Genomic DNA, 15,433 nt, shown 5'->3' with positions numbered 1-15,433 from the left:
ACGCATTTAAATAAGCAGTTTTAGGATACTTCCATAGATAGATTTATACCTAATAAAATGCTTTCTGCTTGCCTTTCAAAAAATCAAAAAACTACTCTGTTTATGAGGAATATACAAAATGCCACAGATGGTGGAGTGGTTTAATAGTATCACCCCAAAATTCATGTCTACCTAGAACTTCAGAATATGAACTTATTTGGAAATCAGGTCTTTGCACATGAAATTAGTTAAAACAAGGTCATACTGGATTAGAGTGGGTTCAAAATCTAATAACTGATGTCGTTATAAGAAGAGGAGAAGACACATTATAAGACACAGAGGCACATGAATAAGAAGGTCATATGAATACTGAAGCAGAGATTGGAGGGATACCACTACAAGCCAAAGGGCGTCATGGATTGCCAGAAGACGCTAGAAGCCAAGAAGAGGCACTGTTGACACTGTAGATTGAGACTTGTAGCCTCCAAAATTGAGAGACAGGAAATTCCTGTTGTTTTGAGACACATACTTTTTCATAGTTTTTAACAGTAGCCTTAGAACCTTACATGGATCGTTTATAGGAAACTTCACATGCTGTATACAAAATTAACCAGAACAATCAGTTGACCAACATTTCACAGAAATCATTACTTAAGAGGAAAATCACCAGGAATAAAGTGGAAAAAAAAAGTTATAATTAAATGACTTAAAAACCTCTTGGGTACATCCTGTACTCAGTAAATATTTGACTCAAACTCTTACACCTATTCATATGCTGGCAGGCATAAGAATTCACTTTCAGAATGGTGACCCTGAACCACTCTATCGTGTTATGAAATATCCCATCATCTTCACTTCAGTGTGTTTACTGAGGCAAGAAGGTAGAATAATTTATTTAAGAAAGATTTACAACCACAAGAGTTGAACCAAAGTGAATTTTCTTCTTAAAATTTAGAGTTTCCTTTAGATCATTGGTTATTGACCTTTATTATTTTTTTGGTTTAGTCAAGGACTCCTTCTGAGAATCTAGACCCTCTTCCTTGAAAAATACCACACATACACCATTTATCTGTATCATTTCAGGATGGCCAGTGATTCTCAGATATCAATCTTTATATATTGTGGGGTCTTTAAGCATCCCTATGAGGGAAAATTGCTAATTAGGAATTGTATTCTCTTCTTCTCGTGCTGCTAATAAAGACATAACTGAGACTGGGTAATTTATAAAGGAAAGAGATTTACTTGACTCACAGTTCCACATGGCTGGGAAGTTCTGACAATCATGACGGAAGGTGAATGAGGAGCACAGTCATGTCTTACATGGTGTGAGGTCAGGCAAGAAGAGCTTGTACAGGGGAACTCTCATTTATGAAACCATCAGATCTCATGAGACTTATTCACTACCAGGAGAACAAAGTGGGGAAAACTGCCCTCACGATTCAATCATCTCCACCTATCCCCCACCCTTGACACATAGAGATTATTACAATTTAAGGTGAGATTTGGGTAGGGACGCAGCCACATCTTATCAGTATTTAAGCTTTTATCTCCTATTTTGGAGGTAGTGTCTTTTTTTTTTTTTTTTAATTCATGTAATTCATTAGTACTAGTAAGAACAGACTTGAATGTGGTCTTAATGCATTCCCAATACATGCAAAGTCCTGGCCCTGTGTTGTTTTTGTGAAAAATGTGAATTATGATGTTGTATAGAAAGTAGGTTTCTAACTTCAAGGAATTTGAATCATATTAAGAAAATAATTCTGACTAACGCAAAGTTAAAAATCACAAGAATAGATAAGACGTCATGTATATACATAAGATACTATAACATACATTCACACAGTATTGAGTACTCCATCATTGGTACTCAGAACTTGTTTCTCACTGATTCAATAACCTTCAATGACGACCTACTATATACTAAAGCTGGTTATCATGGACTATAACTCCTTATTAAGAAAAGTTACCTTTAATACACAAGTTACTAATTTATGAGGCCTTCTTTCTAGAATGTGAAAGCTTTCTATAGTATCAAATCTATATTTCCTGTGAAAAATTAAAGCAGACAAATAAAAATAAACCAAATCTGAAAATTCATTGCGGCTCTAGGGTAGATATGACTCAGGCTTTACTATTCAGACATGATCCCTGCAATACGTGGATAGAGAAATTTGTTACTTGAGAAAATAGACTAAATGTTATCCATCCTCTGTTGCAGAAGGTCCAGGGTGGTGTGGTGCTGGAGCCTGCGGTGGCAGGGCAGCAGTCAGGCTGGCAGCTTCCTGATTCAGGCAGAGGTAGCACTTTTTCAAGACAGCCAAATCAGTGGTGTGTTTGTTGAGTTGTTTCTAAGGTACAACCTAGAAGCTGTATTTTTAGCTCTTCCAACAATTTCGAAGGTATCTATAGGAATTAATAAATTCCTTTCTCTAAAGAACAAATTTTGTTATAACCAAGAATAGTAACTGCTTCACTGCCCCTAAAAACAATGTTTTATTAATCATATTCCTGGATATGTGTCAATGGCTATTTGGAACTATTTGAGAATCCAGAAATTGGCCAGTGACTTGAATTATGCAAGATTTTTCTCCCAGGCACTTATAACAATGACATTAAAACAAAATATAAAACGACATTAAAACAGTTGATAACAGGAGCTGGAGAAGACATATCAATGAGCCAGAATTGTGGTAAACTATACGGTCCATGTAACAAACAGATGAGCAAGATAACTGAGAGACTGAAAGAGTGGAAAATAGAGACATGAAATAATAAAAGGAAAAGGATGCCACCAAGATAGAGTAGCTGGATTAATTTCTGATTTCCACCACCGAGCAGAATCAAACCCATTTTTATGATTGCTGATCCAATTTAAACTAAAGATATTTGTCCCAGTGCCTGATTTGTCTAATAATTCCTAGACTTATATTATCCTCCTCATTCCCGAGCCTCTTTTATATCTCAGACCATTACAGACAAACTGATTTTATCCTAGAAGTAAAATAATTACAATTCAAGAACATTGCAAATGATAGTACAGAAAGCGTATTTTGAAAGTGAAAGAATAAATTCTGAGCTTTGAGAATTTAGTGTCCAGGTGCAGTGGTTCACACCTGTAATCCCAGCACCTCGGGAGCCTGAGGCAGGCAGATCACTTGAGGTCAGGAGTTCGAGACCAGCCTGACCCATATGGCAAAACCCCACCTCCACTGTTAATACAAAAAAAGTAGCTGGGCATGGTGGTGCACATCTATAGTCCCAGAAATTCAGGAGGCTAAGACAGGAGAATCACCTGAACCCGGGAGGCAGAGATTGCAGTGAGCCAAGATCATGCCACTGCACTCCAGCCTGGGTGAAACAGCAAGACTCTGTCTCTACAAAAAAAATAAAAAGAGAGAGAGAGAATTTAGTATGATTTCCTATTTCATCCTTACCTTGAGCTATCAAATGAGTCTCAGGAAACCAACTATAATCCAAAAAAAAGAAAAAAGAAAAAAGAAAAGGAAAAACCACAGACCACTATAGAAGAAAATAAGAAAAATACATCTGCCCCATCTTTTCTATCTTTCCCTTCTTTTCCATGTCTATCTACTCACTAAACCAAGACAGAATGTGTTTTTCATTATTTTATCAAAAACAAGTTCAAATTTTTTAAGTTTTCTGTTTTATTAGGTTTTTAATTGACACATAATTGTACATATTTATCAGGTGCAATGTGATGTTCAACACATGCATAGACTGTGTAATTATCAAGTCAGGGTAATTAACATATCTATCACCTCAAACAGTTGTTATTTCCCTGTGGTGAGAACATTCAAAATCCTCTTTTCTAACTATTTTGAAATACATAATACACTGTTGGTGACTACAGTGATCCTACTGTGCAATAAGACACAGAACTTATTTCTCCCACCTAACTTTAACTTTGTACCTGTTGACCAATCTTTTTGCATCTCCTTCTACTCCCTACTTTCTCCAGCTTCTGATAACCACTATTCTCTCTAGTTCTTTGAGATCAACTTTCGTAGATTCCTCATATGAGTGACATCATGCAATATTTGTCCTTCTGTGCTTGGCTAATTTCACCTAACACAATGTCCTCTAGGTTCATCCATGTTTGCACAAATGACAGGATTTCACTGTTTTAAATAGCTGAATAGTATTTCATTGTTTATATATGCCACATTTTTATCCATTCATCTATAAACACATTGATTCCATGTCTGAGCTATTGTGATAGTGCTGCAATAAACATGAGTATGCAGATGTCTCTTCAACATATTGATTTTGTTTCCTTTGGATATATACCAAGTAGTCATATTATTGGATCATATGGTAGTTCTATTTTTAATTTTTTGAGAAATTTTCATATTGTTATTCATAATGGCTGTACTAACTGAAGTCCCATCACTAGTGTCTAACAGTTCTTTCTCCACATCCTTGCCAGCATTCCTTACTTCTTTTTTTGATATTAGCCATTTTAAGTGAGGTAAGTTGGTATTTTGTCACAGCTTCAACTGGCATTTTCCTGATGCCAGTTGAGGGTATTTTCTTATTTACCTATTGGGCATTTGTAAATCTTCTTCTGATAAATGTCTATGCAGATATTTTGCCCATTTTATCAGATTATTTTTTTGCTAATTAATTGCTTGAGTTTCTTATATATATTTTAAATATTAACCCCTTGAACATAGACTGTTTAAATACTAGTGTCCATCAAGTATTTCCAGCTATGTAATTCTTTAAAAAGTCCTGAATATTATCCAACTAACACCTTTATTTAAAAATTTTAGCAGGGCACGGTGGCTCATGCCTGTAATCCCAGCACTTTGGGAGGCCAAAGCGGGTGGATCACCTGAGGTCAGGAATTAAGACCAGCCTGGCCAACATGACAAAACCCCATCTCCACTAAAAATATAATGTCTGTAGTCCCAGCTACTTGTGAGGCTGAGGCAGGAGAATCGTTTGAACCCAGGAGGCAGAGGTTGCAGTGAGCTGAGATGGCACCACTGCACTCCAGCCTGGGTGACAGAGTGAGACCCTGTCTCAAAAAAAGAAAAAAAAAAAAAATTCAATAATTAAAGATACTTGTACCAGGGCCTGATTTGCCTAATATTTCCTAGACTTACATATTATCCTACTCATTCTTGAGCCTGTCTTATATCTCAGACCATTACAGACAAATTGATTTTATCTTAGGGGTAAAATAAATAAAATTCAAAAAAACTGAAATGATAATGTAGAAAGGCTGTTTGAAAGTGAAAGTCAGAATAAATTCTGAACTTTGAAGCATGCGAGACTGACTACATGATGAGGCAGTTGCCATATGTATGGAAGTTAGAGAAGGGAGGTTGACTTTTTCATTTGTTTCCTTGCTGGGATTTATTTTATGGTGCAAAATTGTATATTTTTTGCAACCAAACAGTATTCAAACACAAAATGTAAAATAAACATTGAAAGCACAAGCATGTGTTACAGTAAATTAAAATGGAGATGAGCCCTGAAGAATCCTTGAGCAGACAAAGCCAGTTGGGCTTTGTAAGGACCTAAGGTTGCTTGATTTGCAAACATGTGAAAAACTTAATGTGGGCCATTGTAAATAAATGCCTGTATTAAAGAAAAACAGACCTTGAGTTTAACCACACAGAAGAAACAAATCTGTAATTTTATAACTAGAGATTTTCCAATGGGATAGACCAGATACAGCAACTGTCTAACTGTAACTAAACAAACATTTTCTTTGCTTCACTTCGATTTTAGTCACATAAAAACCTTCCACTATATTTCCTTAGTGAAGCTCCTGAGCCACTTCTAGTTCAGAACACCCCAATTTATGCACTGTTGTTTGCTCAAATAAACTCTTTGAAAATAGTACTATATCTCAGTTAACCTTTTAAACAGAAAGATTACACAAGAGAGATTAGAATTAGAGACTTAGATCAGAAAGTTACTGAAAAACTGGTGATATATCAATTATAAGTCCAATTTTGCATATAGGAACTCTTATATTCTACAAATTACACACTAAAAATATAAATTTTGGAGGAAAAATGGGATTGGGGAAGACCACTTACTTGTAACATTGTTACCAGAGCAAAAAAAAAAAAAAAAAAAAAAAAAAAAAAAAACAAGCAGGGTATAGTGATTCACACCTGTAATTCCAGCATTTTGGAAGGCTGATATGGGTGGATCACAGCTGAGGTCAGGAGTTAGAGACCAACCTGGCCAACACGGTGATAGCCCATCTCTACTAAAAATGAAAAAATTAGCTGGGTTTGGTGGCACATGCCTGTAGTCCCAGCTACTCAGGAGGCTGAGCCGGGGGCATCACTTGAACCCGTGAGGTGGAGGTTGCAGTGAGCTGAGATCGCGCCACTGCACTCTAGCCTGGGTGACAGAGCAAGACTAAGAAAAACAATAATGAAACTAATAAAAGTGTAAATATGATTTTTTTAGCATTTATCTCAAACATCATAGTTATTTGATTCTTTGCAGCTTTATATTCAGGATTTAGTGTTCTTCTTTTGGGATGCAGATCCTGGAGGGAATTTACTTCTAATAAAGCACACTATAATCAAAATTAATATTTGATGCAGACTTTTCATAAATCTCGTTTCAACGCAGAGGCAAAGTCTTAACAGAAACTTCTGTATTCATATCTTACCTAGCAAAAAGCATAAGAGTTTTAACACAATAACTATCACTACAACCACTAAAAGGAAGCCCTTTCATAAGTTTTCAATCTTTTTCTTATGTCCTTGTATTGATAACGATTTCTTTAAAATTTGAAAAGTCCTTGGCCTGACTCCTTCAAAACTCAACATATTGGAAAGAAATGCAAAATGATTTTTAAAGCTTTGCTAACATTATTTCACCCCTTATTAATTGTTAATATGATCATTTGATGCAAGGAAATACACACTGTTGTAGAATAGATTTGACTTGAACATTTCATAAAAAAGAATATAAAGAGGAAAGCAGAGGGCCAAAAACTGAAACTTAGAGACCACATCAATCACAATAGAGCTTTTGTAAGTCACAACAGTACAATTCAGAGGTTAAAAGTGGCGCCCATGAGAAGATATAGGTAGCTGGAGACAGAAGAAATAAAAGTGCTTGAAATACTCTGATTGGCAGGGCATGGTGATTTACACCTGTAATCCCAACATTTTAGGAGGCTGAAGTGAGTAGATCTCTTGAACCCAAGAATGCAAGACCCACCTGGGCAACATAGAGAAATCCCTTCTCTACAAAAAATGCAAAAATCATTGCGTTGCTGTCTATCTTATTTCTTAATATATGTGGTCAATAAATGTGGCAGATCACATAAGCAGAATTAAAAACCAAACCCATATGGTTATCTCAATAGATGCAGAAAAAACATTTGATAAAATCCAGCATCCCTTTATGATAAAAACCTTCAACAAAATAGGCATAGGAAGGACTTAGCCTTCATCTTTTGGTACTTCCCTAATTCCCTTACTCAAAAGTTACCACTTACAGTATTTCAAACTTCTTCAAGAAATGTATTTGTATCTGTTTTATCTCCTTCACCACTGCATTTTGTTTAATCAATTTACCTGTTTTTTCCTTACGCTTGAATTAAAAAATCTTCCAAATAGTGCCCATATAACTTCACTGTACAGTGTATATGCCAGTTATTTCATTAAATAAATCTGTCTTAATCTCTACGTATATACTGCTCTACATACATACTGATTATTTGTTAAAAATTAAATAACAATATAAAGGAGTAAAATTGAAAACATTGAATTGCTAATATATGTTCACCATTAGGTTTTGTAAAAAGACAAAAGCTTTTTTGGTTATCAACTTTCATTTCGTAAGTTCTTAATCGTATCAAAAGTAATAGTAGCAAATTTAATTATAAAACTTATATTTAGCAGATCTTACTTCTGTAGGGTTGTATTTCTTTCTGAATTATTCCAGTCTGTGTAGTTACCAAAGTACAATTTCACTATGAAAATAACCTCCAAAGACAAAGTATTTTGTTACTGGTTATAAATAATTCATAGTTTTGCATTTATTTATTTATTTGGTAGAGATGGAATCTCACTATGTTGCTTAGGCTGACTTGGAACTCTTGGCCTTAAGCAACCCTTCCACCTTGGCCTCCCAAAGTACTGGGATTACAGGCATGAACCAGCTTAGTAGGTTTTTGCTGTTGTTTTAATTTTTATTTTCTAAATTTATTTTTAATAGAGACAGGGTATTGCTCTGTTACCCATGCTGAAATGCAGTGACATGATCACTGCTCACTGCAACCTTGACCTCTCAGGCTCAAGCAATCTTCTTGCCTTAGCCTTGTTTAAAAGCTGAGACTACAGTTAGGCCACCACTCCCAGTTAATTTTTTTTTTTTTTTTAAGAGATGAGATCTTCCCATGTTGTCCAGACAGGTCTCGAACTCCTGGGCCCAAGCGATCCTCCCGCCTCAGCCTCCCTAAGTGCTAGGATTATAGTTATGAGCCACTGTGCCCAGCTTAGTGGTTTTTTGAAACAACTTTCTCCTTAGCTGAATTCTAGATTCTAAGAAGTTATCTAATATTAAAAGTGAACTGATGATACTTATACAAAGATAAAAATAAAGTTGAAAGTCTCTTATAATCATACAACTGGGTTCATATTGCCAATTGTGTGCGTGTGTGTGTGTGGTGTGCATGTGCATATATAAATGTACTCCCTATCCGATTTTAAACCTGACTTAAATCTTGTTCAAAATGTTTTCCTTGTTTTACTTGGTAGGTGAACATTTTTTTGATTTGAGCAATCTGGCTTTCTCACTGAGCCCTAAATGACCCCAACAAACAAATATTATCCATTAACCCAGTAGTCTGATAACTCTGGTCTGTTGATATTTTACATCATAATCATGATTCAAAATAAACCATAATTAGTGAGATTGATCAAGGAAGACTTATCATGAATTAGTCATGTCTCAATGGTCTTAATTAATTGCATTTAATAAAAAAGAAATGAAAAGGTGGAAATAGGTTATGGAGAAATTATAAAAAATTAAAGTAGCTGTATAACAAGATAAAGAATCAAACAAGAAAAATGTATGTAGTATTTAATAGGATTCTTACATTTTAAAGGCTATCATGAAAATGATTACAACTTGTTTATGTTTAAATTTGCATTACTTTGAGATTATCCTTAAACACATTTTTCATTCTAGATTGGCCCTTTCTAACATGCAGCCAATTTCTAGCTAGCTTTCTTCTTTAGTTCCTGTAATGTCATTTATTAAACAAGTAAATTTATTCAATGAAAATTGATTTTTAATATCCTAAGCAAAACATAATTAGAAAGAAAAATGAACTAGAGAAGTTTGGACTAATGAAATTATCGAATATATATAAATGTAAGGATTATCTACTTTTTGGAATTCTTAACCTTACAATTTCTCTACATCAGTTTATAACTGAAAATTATATGTGCATGTGTTTAATACTTCTAACTAGTGGCAAATTTATATGTGCATTTATGTATATTATTTGATTTTATATAAAATGTATCTAAGATGTAATCAATCTTACCTCATTCTGGAGGTCTCGGATCATTTTGCTCTTTCTTTCAACTTCAGTCTTTAAAAAATTAATCTGAAAATGAATAGACTATTATGTAGAAACATTGCAAATTCATTACCATGGCTTTCATTATTTTGAGAAATAATACATTATTTATTAACAAATATTGAAAAAGAACAAAGAATTACACTGTTCCTTAATCAAAACCTTCATTACTAAATTTATACATATATTCAGTGATTATATTAAAATATCCTTTTTTCATTTAACAAACTATTTAATTGAGAAACCCTACACTTTATGACTGTGATTCTCTTACCTGGATAAACTTCATTTCCTTTTAAAAATGTGGTTCTTTAAAAAAAGAAAAAATAGATTCTAGAGTTGAACCTAGGAATCTCTATTTCTAAAACACTCCAGGTGATTATGACCTGTGGCCAAGTTTGAGAGCAATTGCATAATAATATCCCTTACCTCAAAACGATGGGACATTAAAAATAGTTTACCGAAGACACCATGATGTTTCCTTCTAAACAAGATATTGTCAGGATCTGTCACCTTATGCCACTTATTCCAACTGTATTTCCTAAAAATAGCATTACCTGCCCCAAGTACTTTGTAAAAAAAAGGTAGTATAGTAAGTGGTAAAGACTTTTATAGAATTTATAGTCTTTATAATCCCTGAGAGTATACTACTCACTGAGACTTTATAGTCACTGAGGGTGCCCTATAATAAGAAAATAACTGTGATAGTAGATGAAACATTTAATTTATCACATTTTCAATTTTCTTTTAGTCAAGTTTTTAAATAAAGTAATGATGCAAGGTAAATTTAATTTTTCTAATACTCTTAATTCAATATATTGAAAATATTATTTGGACATGGATTATTCATGATATAATTTACATTCTTTTTGTGTTATATGCCTTTAGATTTCAATGTGTGTTTTTTACACTTACAGAACATCTCAGTTTGGATTAGTCGCATTTCTAATGCTCAATAGCTTCATACATTGAACAATATATTCTTAGAGGTTTCTTGAAATGACAAAAGAGACTCATGATCCAGGTTGTCTCTAAAGATAGACTGAGTCATTGGGTTGGAAATCAAATTTAGGAGGAAGGTTAATTTTTACCACATACACAACTTTAAAAATATTTAGTTCTAAAACATTTCAAACATGAAAAAAAGAACAAGAAGTAATACATAAAATGCCTATGGGCTAACCCTAAACATTAACCAGATATGAATGTTTTGTCCAGTTTTCTTCAGACCCTTTTATAAATAATATATTTTTATTTATCATTATTTATTATTAAAGCTTCAGCTAACTTCTAGTCCTTTCTTACCCCCCACCCCCCAGGTAATCACTATATTGAACTTACATATTTGTCTCATGCATATTTTGATATATTTTATTTATTGTGCATGCTCTCATGAAAAATAAATACTATTACTTTAGGTTAAAATTTGCCTAAATTATGGGAAAATCAACTTTATGAGATTTATTCATCTTTATTTTATGTAATACCAGTTAATTTATTGTAGTTAGTAACCACAGTTGAAGCTAAACAATTACTAAATTAATCAAGGTGAAGAATAAGGCACTATAACTGACATACCCCTAAATACAGTGGTTTAAATGAGATAGATTTTTCTCTCATAGAGCTGTATATAGGTGTCTGCAGCCTAGAGCCCAGCGGTGAGTGGCCCACAGCCTGGATACAGCTCTGGCATTAGCAATCATCCTTTGAATGATTCTTCCCATTATCATAATTTTCCAGTTACTGGATGATATGTCTTGGGTCTGTGTTCCCACCCTAATCTCATGCTGAAATGTGATCCTTAATGCTGGAGGTAGGGCCTGGTGGCAGGTGATTGGATCATGGGGCTGGTTTCTAATGGTTTAGTGTCATCCTCGTGCTGTTTTTGTAATAGAATTGTGAGATACGATTGTTTAAAATTATGTAGCATCTCTCTCCCTTCTCTCTCTTCCTCTTGTTCTGCCCCTGTGAAGATGCCTACTCCAGCTTTGCCTTCTGCCATGAGTAAAAGCTCCCTGAGGCCTCCCCAGCCAAGCTTCCTGTACAGCCTGTGGAACCATGAGTCAATTAAACCCTTTTTCCCTACAAATTACCCAGTCTCAGGTATTTCTTTATAACAATGCAAGAACAGATTAATACACAGGATATGGAAAGTCCAGGGTAAAGAATAAGTATAACTAAATAATTCTGACTCTAAAATAAAATCTGGGCTGTTGGATCTTCCTTGGGAGATTTGAACTGGGAACCTCCAGAGAAAACTGGCTAGTTCTCAGCTGAGATAGATTAAGGATGTCATAAGGTACTATAAAGGCTGTGTTAAGTGTTGCATAAATAATATGCAGAGGAAGTCAGTTGTTACAGAAATAGAAAAAGTCAATGGGAAGCCAGCTGAGTCATTTACCTAGAGGACTACAGAACGAAAATCCATGGATTCCTCTTTTTGACATCTTCAAGAGCTGCAATAGTTCCAGTACCACCTACCAGCCTCATCACATCTGACTCCTGGGCTTGACTTTCCATAAAGTCCATCAGAAGTTTTACAACACCTGTTAACACTTTTTTCTTTCAGGACTGTGAAAGTTTTCAGGCATTACCATTTCCTCAGTTGTTACTGAAAACTCAAACCAAACAATTTTTATGGCAAAAGAACACATGATACAGAAAGAGAAACTTGAGAATTAACATGTCTAGTGTTTTAGCCATATTAACTTTCAAAATAAGCTTGAATTTTGAAACTACTGACAGTAACCCCAAAACACTAGTCCTCATTGTCCATTAGGTAGATAGTTGAAGTTGATAGAAAAACCAAGCTATCACCACTGGAACCCAAAAGTAAAATTATAAGTCCTCCTAATCAATTGAATGGACTCCTCCACTCAGCCAACAACATTCCAAAGTTAACCTGAAACACAAATTCAGGCCATTATGGGAATTTAACATTAAAACAGAGACTTAAAGATAATCTATTTGCTCTGAAACCTGCTACCTGGTGGCTTTATCTGCATAATAAAAACCTTGGTCTCCATAACACAACCACTTATCTTAACCCAGACACTCCCGACTATTGGTTCTAAATCTTAGATAACCAATCGCCAATCAGAAAATCTTTGCCATTTGCCAACCAGAAAATCTTTGAAATCAACTATGACCTAGAAGCTGGACATCCCACCACCCTACTGGCTTCCCACCACTTCAAGTTGTCCTACCTTTCTGGACCAAGCCAATGTATATCTTACATGTATTCACTGATGTCTTATGTCTCCCTAAAACATAAAAAAACAAGCTGTACCCCGACCACCGTGGGCACATGTTCTCAGGTCCTCCTGAGGCTGTGTCACGGGCATGTCCTTAACCGTGGTGAAATAAGCTTTGAAATTGATTGAGATCTGTCTCAGATACTTCTTGATTTACACCAAGTAGAACTTAACCCCATTCAAAATTAAACACCTATGCAGAGTAACAGTGTATCCCCCACAAAACAGCTTTTACATTCTTTTCTACACAAGCATTTTATTAGCCCCAGAAAATTTTGCTTTATAAACATTTGTCTTTAGTTATGTCACAAACTACTTAAAGCCATATTACTTATATTAATAACCTGTTCTTTCACTGATACCATTATTTCCCCCAAATCCCCATATATGGGTACTGCACATGTTGTTCATACTTAACAATTAACTTTAATTAAAGTATAATGAAAATACATTACCATGTCAAAACTACAACTATTAAATGTTAAACAAGGACAGAAAAACTTGAGAATGCAATACTTAAATATTCAAGACATAAAATATATTCTGAACATTTAAAATGTATTAGCATTTTAGGCCATGGGTTTAGAATTCCAACAGATTTTTAATACCCCTGAAACAATAAGCATTCTTACTGATAGTTATGAAATAATTCTCAGAAACAGAAAATACATTCTATTTACTGTGAATACGATTGAAAGAACATAGCAACTCTTTATATCTAATGAGATTCAAAGCTTGAAGCTAAAATTCTTGCATTAGACTAATGATGTCGCAGGACAAGTTAAGGCATAAAAATTAACAAGTGTAGGGAAATGCATTCAATAATCATTAAAATCTTTAATTAGCCTGGTCACACCTGACAGCTCATTCTTCATTGCTGCCTCTTAGTCAGCTTTTCCATTAGGGTCACAGGTTTGAAATATTTGCCATTTCATTATTTGCTTAGGTATAAACATAAATGTCTGCATTTCCATAAAGAGTATTTTTAAACAGAATTAGATCAAGAAAGATATACTGTTTTTTAATTTAATTTTTCAGATATATATCTTTTTTCATATTTTTAAAAATTCAGTGAGAAAGATCATCTTCTTTGAATCAATGAAAAAATGATAAATAAATGTTTCATAGCATTTTACTATAGACTTATCAAATGTTGTGGGTACTTGCAACATATGTGCATAAATAAACAATCTCTTATTTTGATGGAAAAAAGCCTTATAATTTGATGTTTAATCAAGGACAATACATAAGATTATCTGCTTTCAAATCTAAAATAGCACAACAATATTTCTCTAATCAAATCCAAAATTTGCCCCGATTTGAGATCCTAATCTTCCTTATTTATCCAAACTTCAGTTACAACCATAGTCTTACTTTCAGTGAAAATAATTAGTGGATGATTTATACAATAAAAAATCTTTAAATATGTGTTAATTTAATCCTTATTTAACCTATAATCTTTAAATAGGGAGAAAAATTACAAAGGATTTTATTTGAATGTTTACCAAAATTTGTAAGTGTTGACTCTAGTGATACTAATCTTTCCCTACATTCCAACATCAACCAGATGCACATTATAAAATAAAATATTCATGATATACACACAAACACATGTACACACACATACGCATATACACACACACATACACGTCATTCTCACATTAGTTAAAGATTCTGTCATCTCTTTATAGTTTCTGAGTTAGAACGTATCACTCTTTCAATTCAAAACATAACACATTTTCCTGAAGAGATAAGACATGTTTGCATTCATTGATCATGCCGCATATTTTGTTAATATACTCTTAGATTTGTTTATTCAGAATTTTTACATGTACATTTATTAATGAAATATTTCTATAAGTTTATTTAGTCATATTGTTATGAATTGATTTTCAATAGTAAATGCATATGCTCACATAATGACATGAGAGTTATTTATTTTCTAGAAAATACTTGCATTTATTAGGAATTAATTGGTCATTGAAAATTAGGTAAAAGTCATCATTAAAATCCTTCTTTGGAATTTGGGGAAATAGATGCCTTTTAGTACAATAAAATTCCAAATGCATTGGTCTGTTCAAGTATTGTATTTCTTATTGCAGAAATTTGGAATTTCATATTAATGTAACTTAGGACTTTTGTTAAGAATTTAAAATTAATTATTGGACAGTTGCTGATAATGCTTTAAATTGTGAATATGGCCTTTTTCTCTTTTCTATTTTACATTTTAACACTTGAGTCTTTTAAGTGCCAAGTGTGAGAATGTGTTTGATCATTTCTCATTAATCCAATGGTTACTAGAACATATTTTTAAACAATAAATTATTTGACTGCTTATAAAAATTATTTTTACTTTTATTAAAATAGAGTTTAATAACATGCTATTAATTGTTTGGACGAACGGAGGCAAGATGGTGCACTTCCGGGTTCTTCATCCCTCCCCCAACTGTTCCTGCACGCGCGAAAATGCAGCCGGTGACCCGAGAAGGTGCAGACCAACTGGGCATGCGCAGGTGACGTCAATCCGAAGAGACCAAGATTTACCTGGTCGCACCTGCGGAACGCCCCCCACACGCCCGTGCCCCGCCTATTGCCCTCCCACTCC

At 34.1% G+C, this 15,433-nt stretch overlaps 1 protein-coding gene across 1 annotated transcript in view; it reads right to left on the bottom strand.

Annotated features, from left to right (window-relative positions):
- The window catches only part of LUZP2 (leucine zipper protein 2), a 505,100-nt gene that overhangs the window by 191,020 nt on the left and 298,647 nt on the right, over nucleotides 1-15,433 (bottom strand). The window contains 1 exon segment of the mRNA XM_011949154.1: nucleotides 9,539-9,601. Within this exon segment, the coding sequence (XP_011804544.1) occupies nucleotides 9,539-9,601 (63 nt within the window).

This window comes from Colobus angolensis, unplaced genomic scaffold (assembly GCF_000951035.1).
Source record: "Colobus angolensis palliatus isolate OR3802 unplaced genomic scaffold, Cang.pa_1.0 Scaffold290, whole genome shotgun sequence".
Taxonomy (NCBI): domain Eukaryota; kingdom Metazoa; phylum Chordata; class Mammalia; order Primates; family Cercopithecidae; genus Colobus; species Colobus angolensis.
Note: the sequence above shows the minus strand (reverse complement) of the source record. Positions and strands in the feature narration are given on the sequence as shown.